The following is a 16,992-nucleotide window of genomic DNA, read 5'->3' as shown; positions in this document are numbered from 1 at the left end:
CGATCCGGGAGTGAGGAGAAGTGACTAAATGGTTCAACTTGGACCTTTCTAATTTTGTCTCAACCTAGTACATGACATGTGCCCGGCCTATTTTGGCTTCTAGCACGACAACACATGAGTTTGCTCGCTATCCCGCGCTCTATGGGTGGGATAGAAGCTCCCAAGCACTTTTTTCTAGTGTTGCTCCCAAAATGATTCATAAGATAATTTTGGAGTTTGTCCCAAGGAGTACTGTTATGCTTTACCGTAGTAGCATTTTTCAATTGCTAAAATCGCTTATTGCAACTCGTATGATAGCACTCACTCACTACAATCAGTTTTGGTGGGCCGGCCCATTATCAGGAGTGAATTACTCCTAGAGTGGTTTTGCGATGCTTCTCACACCGGTTTGGAAGCTTTGGGAAGTTTTTAATTGATTTTCTGTAATATGTGTTTTTGTGATGTTTTTTGGTTTCTCATAAGTTTTTTCTCTTTCTTTCATTTCCTCTTTATTTTTGTTTATTTTTTCCATTTCTACCATTTTTTCCTTTTCTATTTTTCCATTCATGAACACATTTCTAAAATTTTGAACATATTTTAAATTCACAAACATTTTTAAAAATTTGCAAATTGTTTTCCTTTGATGAATGCTTTTTTAAATTCATGGATTTTTTCTAAATTGGTGAATATTTTTTAATTCATAAACATTTTACATTTTTTGTATTTTTTTCTCAAATTCGTAATTGTTCTTAAAATTTGTGAACATTGAGATGTAGTCTGAACAGCAAGATCCCGACCCAAGTTCCATAGTCCATACTGTTTGTGTGTGGAATCAGAAGTCGATCATATATACCTACTGTTAAAGGGACTAGTAAGTGTGCATGTGCACGCACGCCTCGACAAATATTACAACCCTATATGAGAATTCACGTGCATAGAGAAAATATTATGATAACACTAAAAATACTACAAATCATCTATAATTTAATCGAGTTCCAAGAGACGCTATAATTTAGCATTGTATGCATAGAGTAACAACACAATAAATTATCTTAGTAATCACTAATAAGCTTATGCAATTCTCATTGATGTTTTCTCTAGCTTCCTTCTCGATGTAGTTGAGCAAGTGCACCACAAGTGGTATTATGAGAATCAACATTCATGCACCGTATCTGGCACTATAAAAAAAGTTTTGATGAAGGGATGTTGGAGATATGACCTAGAGGCAATCATGTATGATAATATTTTCTATGTGTTTATGAATAAAGATAGTCCTTGGACATTATCAATGATGTGTATCAGCAAGTACGTGACTTGTTTGTGGGACTATGCATTGTATGATGAACGTCCTAAAAGGTCCCTAGTCGAAAGGGCTGTGTGGACGTGCAGCCAACTAGACTAGCATATGACAGGGTCGATGGCTTGGTCTCACTAGCCATGGGGCATTGGATACTAACCGGATAATATGGACTCAGAAGGATCTGGTCGGATTCAACATAGTCGGATCCGAGTTGAGATAAGGTCCGAGTCGGACAGACCCAACTATGAGACGCAACGATATGTCATCTGTGAGTCTCTAGTACAACATACGTTCTATGTCCTAAGACCTGAGCTGGCGCATGTACTTGGTATGGTAACAGACTTGCTTTGGGCCAACCAAACGCTACTCCGTGACTGGATAGTTACAAAGGTAGGTTACGGGCTTGTCCAGACCCATGCTGCGAGACATGGTCGAGCAATATGGGATTTGCCCCTCCGATAAGGAGAGATATAATCTGGGCCCCTCGTGTGATCCGACCAGGATAAGCATGGCCATGCGACAAGGATTATGAGATAATCTGGTTTGTGGCCGGCATCACTGGAACGAGAAAGAGGTCGGGCTAGCACAAGGATGGCAGACTCGCCTTGAGCCCGACAACATATATCGTGTGGCAAAAGGAATGGAAGTGTGATGTACAGGTTCGCCTAACCAGCTTCATCGTCAGCTTGGTGGTCGGCACGCCTTGCTAGAGGCCGCTACCAGTCATGTAGTCCAAATGTGATCCGAACTGCGACCAAGCCGGCTTGAACCTAAGGGGTCGCGCGCTTAAGGGAAGGAACCTACGAGGTCGGATCCGAGGACACTGGTCGGATGTGATCCGAGCTGTATTCGGATTGTGGCCGGGTAGACTTAAGGGCTTTAGGGTTTGTGCGAGGCCCAAGTATTGAGCCCGCGATGGACACCTATATAAAGTGGGGTGCGGCAAACTCATGCGGTTGATCGCTTCGGCACTGTCACTAGGGTTTGCATGTGTTATGAATAGATACCTCCACTCGCCGCCGGTTGTGTGATCGGACCTAGCAGTCCGCCGCACGATGTTCCTCCTGCATGCGTGGATACCGTTAAAGACGGTGCACTTGCGCCGCTCCGGCGAATCTGTACGTGGGACCGACGACCGGCTGTATGAGGGAGATCGTACGAGGAGGAGACGATCCACGCGGACGCGCTGTCCCAGCTCTTCTTCCGCTACACGGTACTGCGCGTCTAGTGGTAACAAACTATGATCCATTTCCCGTAGCATATTCTTGGTTGTTCTGCGCATAGAAAATTTTTAAATTTGCAGTCGACGGACCCTACTGTAGATCCCAACAAGGGAGTCAACAAGTATCATGCCTATCATCGTGCATAGAATTTTACTTATGCTAATCTTATTGTTGAAAAAGAAAGGCTTCCTAGTCAGCCAACCTCTATCAGATTTGCAATGTCATTAGATAATTTTCTTATAACCCCCTGCGAGTCTGCATGCTGATTTTCCCCCCAACAAGATCCAACATCACTGCCTTTATAAATAAAGGAACTCACTCGCAAAAAATTATAAAGCAACTCAAAGTGGTGCTGTCAATTCACAGGGTACTCTCTAACCTTGTTTGCATCCATGAGTTGCAGCTACAATCTCGGACCATGCCTCCATTATAAATACATCTTATTCATAAATTTGTTTAGGTATGGTTGCAAATCTTGCAAAAGATCGATGCTTCAACACTGACCTTTGTGGGAGCATGAACTGAACACCACCATAATCTAGAAAAGAAACAAGTTCCTTATAAGGAAAAAGAAACAAATGGCATGGAGATGAATAATATTTGTAGTTCTTCGCTTGTAAGCAACACTAAAATAAGCTGAAGCTTACACTGGTTTTGGCAAATTTCCACCAAATCTTAAACTAATGCCTAATCTGAAACGAAGAGGACATCAAACCTCCAAGGGAAGAGGAAACTAAAATAATGCGTGTCTTCTCTTTTGTTTCATTCAAAGCTAGAGGAAACTAAAATCTGAGACATTTGTAAACTCCACAAAACATGAAGGTGGATCAGATTGCAAAGTACCTCCACATTGCAGTAAAAGGTACTGGTAAAAAATGTAATAGATAAAAAGATCTGGTAAAGAACCTAGATCGAGGGTATAGAAAATCAAAAACCCAATAGATACATACTCCCTCTGTTCTTAAATATTTGTCTTTCTAGAGATTTTAACAAGTGATTACATATCGAGCAAAATGAGTGAATCTACACTTTAAAATATGTCTATATACATCCGTATGTGGTAGTCTATTTGAAATATCTAAAAAGACAAATATTTAGGAATGGAGGGAGTGCAATTGATTCTAAACAAATACAATCGAATGAAAATCTAAGCAGGTGCCACTAACCTCTCCTCTTGGTACTCTTGTGCAAATTGAACACAAACAATCCAGCCTGAAAAAATGGAAGCATAAATGCATACACTATGAGCTTACCGTGGCGGCACCGCTAATTTGGGAATCAAATATACCATACACATTTTTAACTTCATCTTACAAATGAACTTAAAAACTGGAGTTTGAAATATGAACAGCCAAGAAATGTCATATGTAGGATCGGTTATAAAAAAATCTTTTGCAGCATGAGAAATACATAAATGGATAAAAACAATTAAATTCAATTTACCGGCACTCAAAGACAGAAATAAAAATAAAAGCGATGGGTTCGTGGGCCCCATCGGTCGTGGTCTATGGGCCGAGCAGATTACACCAGGTTACCCGCGATAGGCTAGAGCCCACTTGAAGGGGAGCCACGGCATGGGTCGGCCGGGCCGGGCACCTCTGCGAAGCGAAACCCTAACCACCAGCGAAGAGACCTTCCCCACGCCGCCACCTCCCGTCTCAACAGGTTCCCTCCCCCCTCTCCTCTCTCTGCGTTCTACTTTGAGGGATTTTACCTGTTTTTGCATCCGGTTTGAGGCTGGTGACGATTGATATTTGGTCTCATTCGTCGTAACTGGCATTCATTTCCCTTGCCGACCATCCCGCTGTATAACCACCCATATTCTGAGTTTGACATGTGAATTCTTTTTATTGATTGTCTAGGAGTAATAGACAAGCATATGTCTCAATTCAATTCCCTTAATGAGGAAAGTATAATTAACAATGAGGCCCAAATATGTTTGTTTTTGTAGTTCAGTAAACAAAAGTCTTTAGCTCCTAGCTGACGACCTTTAGCTTGCTCGTGTAGTTTCAATTCTAACTGCACATGAGAAACCATATCCTAAATTGAAGTTTTTTTTTGCTTGGATTTTGAGCATTGATGCGAAAATTCACTCACTATGAACTATCTGGTGTGATTATCAATCGCTACTTCCTTACTGAGCTCCTTTCCGTTGACTTTTGCTTGACGTCATTGTGAGATGTCTTTCAGGTATTCTTTAAATATATAAACTAAGAACCTGTTTGTAAGATAGCAATTCACAAATTGTTGGACAATTTGAAATCCTTTTAGAACTTTCATGTAGTACCAGCTGTAATAATTATGTAGAGTACAAGATGATACGAATTGAGATAAAACAGAGCAGGTATAGTTGGAATGATTGAGGAGCATAGTTAGCCAATTTTGAATTGGCTATATTGTAGCTATGAGAATGATGAGTTCATATTTGTCGCACCAGTCTTAGGATCTGCTTCGGTGGATCTGTGTCGATTGACATACTTATGAATCTAACTCTGTAGATGAAATTTGACTGCATAGTGGTTGTATGGTGCTATGCTTAAATCGGTACTGTTAGTTGTTCAAAATAAAACAGGAATTTTATTTTTGAGATATCGTGCTTTCGTGAAGCCTTTGATGATTAGTGTGAACCTTCCTCATTTGGTTCGATACTCTTTCTGGACTTTTCTTTTCCTTGGATGATTGCGGTGACGATTTGCAAATTTCAAGCTCAACAGACCAATCGCAGGTTTTCTCTCAGGAGTTGATTTGTATGCCGATTATCCCGCTGAACCAAGCCATCTGATACTTGATTTTGTTAGTCCGCCCTCCATTGTTGTTTCCCCTTTCGTGTGTTTGATGTGTGTGTTTGCTTTGGAGGACTTAGTTGCGATGAGGATAACAAGCTCCCTCTTCTGAAAGCATTGACGACATCGCTGGCAGAATCGAACCAATTAAACATTGCCACCACTGAGCAACTATGTATCTTTCTTCACTGTTATTCATCGTTTGCTTCTTACAAGATCTGTTTGGATCGTGAGGAGGTATTGATGCATAATCCAACACTTGATCCGAGGGTTGCTTGAGCCACCCATATGATGTCATCTTTGCAACTGAATCCATTAGAGATCAGCATTTCCGTTGTTTTGCTTCTTTATTCCGTTAGTCTCATGGGATGAAACCTTGAAACAATCTTAAGACACCTTCTGACACAGTGCTTATTTACCTGTGAATGAGAAGGCATTTATATTCTGATGATATGCCTTGTTTCCACCGATTTTATTTGGAGCTATAATGCAATTGAAGCCCATGATGATTAGCTTTTTGTTGGAATTACCGTCAGATTCTGAATGACGATATTTTTGCGGCTTTCTGAGGCTTAATACCAATAGCTTCAGGTCCTAGTATAGTTTGTATAGTTAATTTTGTCCATTCTTAAATTATCCTGGTGAAGATTCTCAGACCATAGGAAGTGCCGTAGGACACTGTAAACAACGGCTGCTTCTCTCCACTGCAAGTGTCCTCCTTCGCCCATAACCTTTGTTGTTTGTGGGCTGGAATTTCCATTTGCAGCTGGTTTGGTTCAGCTGTGTGCGTGATTTTAAGTGGGTCTCTGAGGGATTCTCTTTGATCTTGTTTGCTCTGTTTTTTGCATTGTATCTAATTTTTTGTTGGTAGTAACCTGAGACTGTATTTTGGTTGGTCTACTGAACCGTTTATTGTGATTAAATTTTGTTACGACTAGCTAACAAGTTGTGGTCAATATGATTTGAGGATATGTTATGGCGATGAGATAAATTTAAGGCTTGTTTCTCAAACATTCGCAGTTGCCGCCTAAGAGCCAGCCAGACTTTAGAGTTAATGCTGCTAATTTCTTCTGAGCCTTGTTAACATCCCCATTTGTTTCTATTTTACTTCGCTGTCTTCACTTATTCTTTGCATTGCAAATGTTGATAAATTTAAAACTTGTTTTTTTTCCTCAAAACAATAGCAGTTGCCGCCTAAGACTCCTCTTTGATGCTTTCATTTTTATGTGTTAGTGTTTCATTTGTTTGACTTGGGAATCACTGTCCCATTGTTTGGCCGCCATTCTCTTGGTGCATCTGAGTTTACAATGCTCCCAAGAGGTAAACCGGGTGGCGCTTAGAGTGCAAATCTGTCTAGATGGATCTTTGGTTACGCTTGCCCCCAAATTCCAGTTTAATCTCTGTTATATCGGTTTCTTTTGTTTGCTTTTTGTTGTCTGTATAATTCTAGTTCTTGTGGGACTGCTGATTTAGCGATTTGAACCATTTTTTGGTGCAGTGATCACTGATGGGAAATCCCCTCCTATACACCCATGGAATCTGAGCACCAACAAACAATCTTTTCTCGGATTCCTCTGATCGAAGCATGAAGATGCACCGCGCATGCAAAATCTGTGGAGAAATAGGACACACCGATAAGGAACACCAAGATGGATGCCCCTATTGTGAAGCGAGTCACTTGGGTGAAGAATGTCCCACTACGCGAGTCACCTGTTTCATGTGTGAAGGGACTAACCACAATCCAGCCCAGTGTCGTCTACTCACCACGACACAAGAAGTGGTTCAGCAACAGAGGAAAGGAATGAAGAAGGCTGTCCAGGAAATCATCATGAAGAGAAGGGCTTTAGTTACTTGCCATAAGTGTAGGAGCAAGGGGCACTACGCCAGCGTGTGTCCAGAAGTGATAACAGAGAGAGAAAGATGGGCGCGCTACTCCAGCCCGTGTCCAGAAAAGAAAAGAGGGAGAGGGAGATGGGAAGCTTGGAGCAAACAAGCGCCATGACTTGTCAGGAGTAATTTGTTTGATATTTTCCTTTGTGTAAGAATTCATTCAGTAACTATTCCAAGGGAGCTAATGTTAGTTATTGGAGGATAGCTATCTGAGGCAAGCAATAAGGGTATTAGGAGACCTTTTAGGTTATCTTGGAGATGCTGGGTTGAGACGTGCAATGGCCATGGACGAGAGACTTTACACTTCCTGTGTTGTGACGACTTTTTAGCGATGTGATTGCGATTTCTTTTGTGAGCAGAATATGACTAGTGGGTCCTTGCGCGGTGCTTCGCAGGTATGTTAATGTGCTGGGTTTTTTTTTGTATTTGGCGTGAACTTGTGCACTGGGCGCTTCACTTGTACATCGTGCTGGTTTTGCATATTTATAAGCTAGTCATTTTACATGGATCTTCACCCTTGTACTACGGTGTTGATGGTGTGGACATTATTCCTCAGCCGTGGATGGCCAAGCTCGTTTTGGTTCGAGCTATCTTTATAGCCGGCTCCTGGATGCACTGACAGGTTTTGTCTCTCCCCCTTTTGTAGTTTGGATAACAAACTGCGAACTTGAACATAAGTCTTTAGCATGGCTTGATTGTGTAGTTTCAATTCTAATTGCATATGAGAAACCATATCCAATGCATTCGTGCCCCCTCGACCCCCGCGTCGCCTAGCTCGGGCGACATGGGCGAACCTAGCGCCGCCGCCACAAAGCTCTCCTCCCCCCACTCCCCCGCATCGCCGCCGCCGGAGGGGCCGCCGGCGAAGCCCGCGCGTGCCCCAGGGAGGGTGGCAGCGGGGCGTTTTCTCCTCTTCCGCGGTAGCGCGCGCGGCGGCTGCATCTTCCCGACGGCGCGGGCGGCTGGCGGGGTTGCGGGGACGGTGTTTGCGCGGGGAGCGGCTGGATCCTGGCCGGGCTTGGTCGGATCTGGCTTCTCCGCCCTCGGTGGCTGCGGCGGAGTGGCGCGCGACGCGTCAGCGGGCTGGTGCTCGGCAGCTCCATGGAGGGGTTGTTGGCACCGGCGAGGGGCTGCAGCGGGCGGCATGCATCGACGACGTGGTGCTTGGCGGCTCCATGGTGGAGCTGTGAGGTCTAACGGGCATCGATGGCTGGCATCCGGGGCGGCGGTCCGGGAAGGTGGTTGACGTGTCGGCGGCTATGGAGTTCGCGCGGGCGACGCAGCGGCCGTGGTGTGTTGGTGGTGGGAGGCTCGCCCTGCCTGTCTAGGCAGCTCGGCGACGGCGGTTCTTCGGCAGGTCATAGCTCCGGCGGCTCGGGCTGTGGCGTCTGCGTGCTGCGTGGTCTTTGGACCATCAGATCTGGCCGGCAGGAGGGTACAAGGTGGCAGTCTGCCCTTCCCTGCCCGGAGGACGGGCATCAGTCTTCGTGCCGATGGTTTGCCATGGTTGACTCGACAGCAAGGCGTGGTGGTGGTCCCTGCACGGTCATGGCGCTGTGGTTGTGCAGGGGTGCGCGGGTCAGTGGAGTTGCTTGCGTGAGAGTGGTGGTGTCGATGATTTGAGCGAATGCTTGGCCGGTTCTTGCTGGCCGCACGGGCGCCGCTTTCTTTCTTGGAGGCGCCGTCGAGGTGATTTGGGCATCCTTCGCTCTCGGGTCAAGATCTTCGGGCGAAAGTCATGATCCTGGTTAGATCAGGCGGCGGCCTCGTCTTCAATGTCGTATTTCCTTTTGGGGGCGCCGTCTTGAAGATCTTGGTCCCATTTGTGATTCCTGCAGGCTGGATGTGCACTACATTGCGGTCGGCAGGTGCCCGACCGGCGATGAGGTGGTGTGGCGTTGCGACGTGTGTGGCAATGACGATGGTAGCGAGGAGAGATGGGTCGCGACTTGTCCTTCTGATGCCGAAGGTCCGGTGCGCCAATGGGTGTGCCTATGTTGGCTTCTGGCTGTGGTAGAGAATTCGGAGCTGCGGGCGGCGGGGCCACGGCGGCAACGATGACTCCATGAGGGCGGTTTTCAACGATCGGTGTTCTTCGGGTGTTGCGCTGGACTAGGTCGATGCGAGGCTTGTAACTTTCTCATGTGATGCTCGTTGGCAAAATCGGAGCTGCCATGTCCTCGATGCTGCGGTCGACTGTTTGGCGTTGCTTTGTTGTTCGGTGCTACCTCTCGACGGTTGTGTCGTTGGTTGTATCGTGATTTTGTTGGTAGCCAGGTCGTCCGTGTGTGTCCTTTGTAGGGTTTGTAATTTAGGTTTTCGTCCGGTTTTCCTCTAATTAACCGGACAACTCTCTTCTTCTTAATCAATGAAAATGACAAATCTTTTGTCTTGTTTAAAAAAAAACTATATCCCAAATTGAAGATTTTTTTTGCTTGGATCTGGAGCAATCATGCGAAAATTCACTCAATATGATATATCAGGTGTGATTATCAAACTCTATGTTCTTACTTTTTTCGGAAAGAAGGATAACCCCCAGCCTCTACATCGGGAGATCCACCCAGCCATATATTATTCATTATTGAAAGTCCAGCAGCCGAACAAATTCGACCTGGAAAAGAAATCCGAGGCCGCATGCATCATGACAGTAACTCCACCATACAACCACTAACCATAACGTAAATGACTGAAGCATGCATCCGAGGCCGCAAAGCGAGAAATATACAACTCCTACACTAAGCCTTGAAGAAGAAATCGCCGCAAGTGCGCCGATGATGATGAGTCTAGCCCTAGGTTGATCTCGGGATTTTCATCTCCAAAGCCAAGCTTCAAGCCACCACCATCAAAAGAAAACAACGCAGGCATGTGTTGATATATAACCTGATCAGAGATCTAGTGTTTCCATCGGAGAGCGCATACTCGTCGTTGAAGCCGCCTCAACCATCATCACTTGTCTAGCTACTGAAACCTCGCTAACCTTGATGTTATTGAGTCAGTTTGCAAGAGGCAAGTTCTTTGCAAATTGTTGGACAACTAAAATTCGTTCAGAATTTTCATGTCACGCTGGCTTAATCATTACGTAGAGTACATATAGTTGGAATGATAGAGGAACATAGCTACCAGATTGTGAATTGGCTATATTGTAGTTATGAGAATGACGAGTTCATATTTGTCGCCCAGTCTTAGGTTATGCTTGGGTGGATCTGTGCTGATTGACATACTTATGTATCTGACTCTGTAGATGAAAAATTTGAAGTCTTGGCCGCGAGAGAAAAAAGAGAGGGTGAATTGGTCGTTTATTTTGTTTGACATGACCATGGGGTAAAACTAAAACTCATGTGGGTGTCAAAAATACATAAATAATGTTTGGAAATTTTTTAAGGAAATTTTAGAGGAAAATAAATATGGTAACCCTATAAATACCATTTCCAGCCTTTTCAAAAAGGAACTTTAATAAATAATTTAAAATTTTATTTTTTGGAGGAATAGTAATCTTATATATAATAGACCTCAGAAATAAATTTTAATTAATTATTTTTTTGAAAATATAAATACTTTTAGTTAAAACCTCTTCCTTTTTGAAAAACAAAAAGTTTATTGGCTTTTTGGACAAAATAAATTTCAATACAAATAGTTTTGGCCTCTACCCACATGACATGATAGTTAGAAAATATTTGGGCCACATGATTGGAAGAGGATAACTAGAGGAATTTCTATGACTTAAGATCCAACGGAAACACCAAATAAAACAATTAAAAGTAACACTAAAATCAAACAAGGCAATAATAATACTCTAAAAAGTTGAGTGAAGTAACACAAAACACATGATATGAAAGGTACCCCACGTCGAAGGTTATTTCCATAACAACAAGAATTCTTGTGTTTTTCCTGCAGAGCAACTAAATAAGATGTATTATAGATTCACGATGTTTTCAACTCTTGTAAGATTCGATATGACAATGAGTCAATGACATCCAATCCTATAGTTTTTATATTACTACCAATCTTGCATACCAAAGAGGCCCTTACACATACTGCTATTGCATGTTGGCTTCTGATGGTTTTGTAGGCAGACGGACAACAATCACTTAATGATAGGCGTCTACGTCAACTGAAGAATATGAGGATCAACTATAACCCCCCATTTTTAGGGAACTTAGAGGTTGTAGGATTAGTCCAAGGATCCATCAAGGATTGAAGTGAATCATGGAAACATAACTGAGTTGCACAATGTGTGATCCTCTTGCAGTTGAACTATTTTCCCTAATGTCATAACCTCAAAATATGATCACGTCAGAATAACAATTGTGATTCTCACCTAAAGATACGAAGCATGTCTGGGAAGCCAAAGAAATAATGTGCATGTCTCTTTCCTTGGCTACATTGGTCATGTCACCACTCACATCTCTAGTGCGCGCAAAGAGGAAAAATAGTATGACATGCAATCAGTTTCAAGAAATTCGGGATTCTTGTGGAACTCTTGCAAACGTTGACAATAAGATGGTTGTGGCATTCCAGCACCAAGGGTATGTGCGCCTTGCCATGTCATTTTTCTCCATCTAACCATTTTGATTTGTGAGTTTGATATGGGCTATTCTTCACCTTTTCGTTTAGTGGGTTGAGTTTGGGCTTTTTTTGCTTCATAATAGACCGCACATGGTGTTTTCTTATGGGACCCCATTGTTTTGACATTCGTAAAACTTGATCATGTGGTGTATTATTATTGTGTGCCAGCTTCTGAGAATTAAGTGGGTGAGATAGATGACAATCACTCGATAGGCTGGTACACTTGCAACAAATCATGAGGAGTAGTCAGAACTCCCCATTTCTATAGTGCTTAGAGGCTGCCGGTGCTGGTGAAAGAATGCACCTAAGTGTAAAGCAAACTAAAGAAACATAACCGACTTGTGTCTGATACTTGCTCAATTGAATTATTTTTCCCAGTGTTGCTCAACCCTAAAGCATGACCACATAAGAATAGAAACTACAACAAGTTTTTTCTCACTTAAAGATATGAAGTTTGGGTGAACAGATAATGAAATAACATATATTTGTTTGCTTGGATACATGGGTCATATGTCACCACTCACACATCTGGTATATATAAAGAGTAAACAGTAGGTGTGACTTTATTTCAAATATTCACTTAGAGTGGTGTATAGTACGACATGTCTTATTCACTTATATCTAAGCACCAAGGTCACGCCTACGAGTCGGAGGCCAGACCATGCACCGGCTCGAACGGGTACAAATAAGGCCCCGCATGCTGCATCTGTTGTCACTCGCCCATAGGAGATCACAAACATGTCGTTGCTTGAACCTCCATTGTGCAACCCAAAGCCACAAGATGCGTTCCCGCCACCGACCCCCAACACCATCACCATGCAGAGCATCTGGAGAATTGCCCCTCCACCATCATACACAAAGCCTGCCGACCTTCGTGACCAGGCGCTTCTGGAGACGATGAGAAGGAGAAGGGGGGTGCCCCCCTCGTTGCCGAGCTACACGGGGAGTAAGGAGAGGTGAGTTAAATTGGTTAGCTTGGACCTTTCTAATTTTGGCTCAACTCAGTACATGTGCCCAACTTATTTTGGCTTCTGGCACAACAACACGTGAGTTTGCTCGCTATCCCACCCTTTATGGGTGGGATAGGAGCTTTCAAGAAGCACTTCTTTCTACTCTTTCTCAAAAAATGATTCATAAGATACTTTTGGACTTTGTCTCAAGGAGGATTTCTATGCTTTACTTGAGCTAGCATTTTGCAATTGTCAAATGCTGCTTATAGCAACCCTTATGATAGCGCTTACTCACTACAATCGCTCTTGGTGGGTCGGCCCATTAACTTGAGTGAAGTGCTCCTAGAGTGGTTTTGCGAAGCTTCTGTCACCTGTTTGGAAGCTTCCACCCAATTTTTGGAAGCTTTCAATCTTTTTTTTCTTTTATGTGTTTTCCTTTTTTTGGGTTTTGACCCATTTTGTCTCTCTTTTTTTCATTTTCCTTTTTATTTTTGTTTATTTTTTCAATTTCTACCTTTTTTCTTTCCCTTTTTAAACTCATGAAAATACTTCTACATTTGTGAACATATTCTTTAATCGCAAACACTTTTCCATTTATTAATATTTTTCCAATCCATGGACAACTTTCTAAATTTTTTAATATTTTGAAGTTCACAAACGTTTTACAATTTTATTTTATTTTAAATTGATAACTGCCTTTAAAATTCGTGAATATTTTTTGAAGCGATGAACAAAATTTCTAATTCATGATTTTTTTAAAATATTTTTTACTTCACGGTAATTTTTATTAAATCTGTGTTTTTTCAAAAAAAATCATCATTTTTTTCTAAACTAATAAAGAAATGATAGCCGCTTTTCCCTGAGCAAAGACTAGAGTAGCCAGCGAAAAACAAAAGAAACTAGGGAGCGAAAGCTTGATGGGCCGACCCCCCAAAGACAGCGCATATCACACATTTCGTTGGGTCAGCCTGGCGATGGTAGTTTGAACTGCAAGGTCCTGGCCCGAGTTCCATAGTCCATAGTGTTTGTGTGACAGGGTCTTTTCTCAAAAAAAAAAAGTTTGTGTGACAGGTCAGACCGACGACATTTTGCCTTGACTTTTTGAGGTACGCGCGCACACAGATTTTTACATGCCCCCCACGTAACCCGATCTGGAGGGGACACGCACGCAGCCAGTACGTACGTGGGGATGTAAAAAACTAATCGAGGGCTCGTGCGTGCGCGCGGGGGCGGACGGGGCAGTTGAGCCGACCCGATCGGGTAGCTGGGAAACGGTTGCGATGTCGAGCTACGTAGCTCGTCCCCCTCACTCTCTCTCTCTCTCTCCCGTGGATCGCGTCCTTGGCTTGCATGCCGCAGCCAGCACGCTCGGTTTGCCCAACTCCTCTCACCTTCCCGTCTCACCCTCCGGTCACAGCTACCCGCAGCTAGCTGCAACCAACCGTCTATATACCACGGCGCCCCCTCGATGTCACACGCTGCGGTCACTCCTCCATCCATCGGTCTCCTCTCCGGCCGCCGGAGCAACCGATCGAGGCTGGGCGAGCGGCGTCACTTCCGTATCGGTGATGGAGAACTTGCGGGAGGGAGACGACCACCTGCAACTGCAAGGGGACGACGAGCTGTTCCGTCACTTCCAGTATATGCAGTCTCCGCCGCTGATGGAGCAGCAGCAGCCGCAGTCGTCGACGTGCGACGCTGCGGCTGATCATCTGGGTGGCCAGCCGGGGATGCCCATGCCCGGGCTGGTGGACTGGGCGTCTCTGCTTCTCCCGCTGGGGCCGGGCGCCGCCGCCGGGTCGACTTCGCAGCAGGTGGCGGCCGGTGTGGGCAGGGAGGAGATGGTGAGCGGGGCGGCGCCGCCGCCGCCGCCGGAGAGTGGTGCAGGGAGCAGTAGTGGCGTGGGAAGGGAGGAGACGAAAGGGAAGGGCAGTGCGCGCGGGCGGGGGAGCAGGAAGGCGAGCCGGCCGCGGTTCGCGTTCCAGACCAAGAGCGAGAACGACGTCCTCGACGACGGCTACCGGTGGAGGAAGTACGGCCAGAAGGCCGTCAAGAACAGCGCCTTCCCCAGGTACGTATATATGTTCATCGCTTCTTCTCGCCATGGCTAACGATCACTCGTGGTACGTACGTTGCAGGTTCGCATGTGACGTGCATGCATAAACTTGAAATTAATCAAACATGTTGTGTGTGCTCTTTGTGCCGACAGTAGACCATTTGTGTGTTTTGTGTACCCATTTTTTTTGCGGGGTGTTGTGTTTTGTGTAGATTATCTAGGTGCATAAGCTTAATTGGTTACCATCATCGTTAATTTGCACCCTAGCCCCTAGTTATACACTAACTGGTATTTGATGACGAAGGTAGCAAGCGACAAAATGCTTCCGGGAGTTGAAAATAAAGATCGGATATTCTTATTGTAGGTGATCTCTCCACATGCAATTGATGCATGCATATCGGTTATCAACTATTGAAAATTCGAAACTAGATATCTGACACTACAATTCCAATCAAACCCTAGCCGCGCCCAGCCCTCTCCTCGCCGCCGCCACCTCTCCTCGCCGCCGCCAACCCTAGCCGCGCCCAGCCCTACTCCACCCCCACCTCTCCTCGCCGCCGCCAGAGGCGGTTTCCGGGCAAGTCCGGGGCGCCGCCAAGGAAGGTGGCGGCGGGGCAAGTTGCTGCTCTGCTTTCGCGGGGGCATTCGGATCTGGGGCGGCGGCCCCTCTGGTGAGGCACCACCGGCTTAGCGGCGGGCGGTGGTGCGGGCGTTTGGTTCCGGCGTTCTTGGCCGCGCGGGCGGCGGAATCTCGGAGGACGAGGGCGACAGCGCCAGATCTGGCGCCCCTCCTCCCTGTACGGCGTGTTCTCCCCCATCCGGCCCGCCCGTGTTCCATGGTACGCCGGCGCTGGTGGTGCTAGTGGTGGGGAATCCAGTCCGGGCGAAAGCCATGGCCGACCATGCTCGGCTGCGTCGACGGCGATGCCTGAGGGCGCCGTGTCCCTCCTTGGAGGCGTCTGACAGGTCTGATCCCCCCACTCCCCCTTCCCCTAGTTCTCCCGGGCGAAAGCTCCAACTTTGTTGGGCGGCGGCGGCGCCATCGGCGTCGTATCCTTCTTGAAGGCGCCGTTTAGGGAGCTTGGTGGTCGGTGGGCGCTGTTGGGGTGCGGGGGGTGGCGGCGGTGGTACCCTCCTCGTCCTAGCTCTTGCTTTCCATCGCCATTGTATCTTTCCGCTCTGCAAGGTGGTGGCGCTGTCTAGAGGACGGCGACGTTGGTGGAGCGGTGCTTCATCTTTCACATTGATGATGGCGGATCTCGGCGGCATGGTGCTGTGGAGACTCGGCATCTGATGCGCGGAGATGGACTCGTGCAGGAGGAGGAAGCTGTCTGGCGTCATGGGGACGTCGATGGCAGACTGGCCAGACAAGGTAGAAGCCTCAATTTGATCTGAAGACGGACCTGTGGAAGATGGCGGCGACGACACACGAGTGCGTCTGACCGGATTGCGCCCCAGACCCAGTATGTGGCTCGGCTGGGGTTACCGAATGAGTTTCGGCTTCCGGCTTTTGATGTTAGGCTTAGGTGAGTGGTTTGGGTAGTGGCCCAGCTAGCACCCCCTCATCATATTGGATAGGAGTAGCGGCACATGTTGCCAAGATGGTGGATTCAGACACATTGTTGTAATACTTTGTATGGTTATCGAGAATAATCAATAAAGTGGCCGTATGCATCTCCCAGATGCAGAGGCCGGGGGTCATCCTCCTTTTCTAAAAAAAACTATTGAAAGTTCGAAAAATAGACTCATAGTATGAGCAAGTAATCAATTCTCACATGAATAGCTAAGAACCTAGTAAGTCCAGCATTGACTTCTTTAGATGTGCCAATTAGACATTTTTTGCTAGTGCATTGTTTGTTCTTTGGCTTTGGTCCCCATCATGATCCTACTAGCGACCTTATCAATGCCATTGGTTCTGATCCACATTTGGAAAGAAAGTAGGAGAACAGTGTCACGATAGTGTGGGAAAGACGGGGGCAATAAAAGACCCAATCGAGGAGGGAAGGGATATAACAACATGGGCTATGTGGTAAGGTACCTCAAAACTCAATATATCTAAGAAGAGGAGAGGGGTATGGAGCTATAGACATATATGACAGGTTGACAGTTAGGCTAACCCTGCCAACAAACTTAAGGTGTCATGTGAACGGAAGTTTGGGTGTGATGGCCAAATGGTGAAGTTTGATTTGCACTATATTTGAGGAGAAACATGGTACAAACATATGCACTCATATACGTGCACGTG

General features: G+C 45.6%; 1 protein-coding gene, 1 long non-coding RNA gene and 9 other non-coding genes across 11 annotated transcripts in view; all 11 read left to right on the top strand.

Annotated features, from left to right (window-relative positions):
- Positions 1 to 4,071: 4,071 nt before the first annotated feature.
- On the top strand, positions 4,072 to 7,530 carry LOC119287823. Its single transcript, XR_005140966.1, has 2 exons — positions 4,072 to 4,167; positions 6,784 to 7,530. It is a non-coding gene; the product is annotated as an uncharacterized LOC119287823 (long non-coding RNA).
- LOC119296421 lies at positions 4,238 to 4,333 on the top strand. The gene has a single exon (XR_005145198.1). It is a non-coding gene; the product is annotated as a small nucleolar RNA Z43 (small nucleolar RNA).
- On the top strand, positions 4,909 to 4,995 carry LOC119297158. The gene has a single exon (XR_005145557.1). It is a non-coding gene; the product is annotated as a small nucleolar RNA U31b (small nucleolar RNA).
- On the top strand, positions 5,180 to 5,281 carry LOC119296780. The gene has a single exon (XR_005145380.1). It is a non-coding gene; the product is annotated as a small nucleolar RNA Z107/R87 (small nucleolar RNA).
- LOC119295869 lies at positions 5,361 to 5,456 on the top strand. The gene has a single exon (XR_005144419.1). It is a non-coding gene; the product is annotated as a small nucleolar RNA R30/Z108 (small nucleolar RNA).
- LOC119297213 lies at positions 5,509 to 5,601 on the top strand. The gene has a single exon (XR_005145581.1). It is a non-coding gene; the product is annotated as a small nucleolar RNA snoR31 (small nucleolar RNA).
- Positions 5,643 to 5,740, top strand: LOC119296605. Its single transcript, XR_005145333.1, has one exon. It is a non-coding gene; the product is annotated as a small nucleolar RNA snoR31/Z110/Z27 (small nucleolar RNA).
- On the top strand, positions 5,782 to 5,862 carry LOC119296805. Its single transcript, XR_005145393.1, has one exon. It is a non-coding gene; the product is annotated as a small nucleolar RNA snoR77Y (small nucleolar RNA).
- On the top strand, positions 5,921 to 6,100 carry LOC119296472. The gene has a single exon (XR_005145242.1). It is a non-coding gene; the product is annotated as a small nucleolar RNA Z112 (small nucleolar RNA).
- A 2,795-nt stretch (positions 7,531 to 10,325) lies between the features above and the next one.
- Positions 10,326 to 10,411, top strand: LOC119297167. The gene has a single exon (XR_005145562.1). It is a non-coding gene; the product is annotated as a small nucleolar RNA U31b (small nucleolar RNA).
- A 3,746-nt stretch (positions 10,412 to 14,157) lies between these two features.
- The window catches only part of LOC119287818 (probable WRKY transcription factor 24), a 4,685-nt gene continuing 1,850 nt past the window's right edge, over positions 14,158 to 16,992 (top strand). Inside the window, exon 1 of the mRNA XM_037567446.1 lies at positions 14,158 to 14,762. Within this exon, the coding sequence (XP_037423343.1) occupies positions 14,260 to 14,762 (503 nt within the window). The 5' untranslated portion in view covers positions 14,158 to 14,259. The remainder of the gene's footprint in view (positions 14,763 to 16,992) is intronic.

This window comes from Triticum dicoccoides, chromosome 1A (genome assembly GCF_002162155.2).
Source record: "Triticum dicoccoides isolate Atlit2015 ecotype Zavitan chromosome 1A, WEW_v2.0, whole genome shotgun sequence".
Taxonomy (NCBI): Eukaryota; Viridiplantae; Streptophyta; class Magnoliopsida; order Poales; family Poaceae; genus Triticum; species Triticum dicoccoides.
The sequence above is the reverse complement of the archived record's forward strand: the minus strand, read 5'-3'. Positions and strand labels throughout refer to the sequence as shown.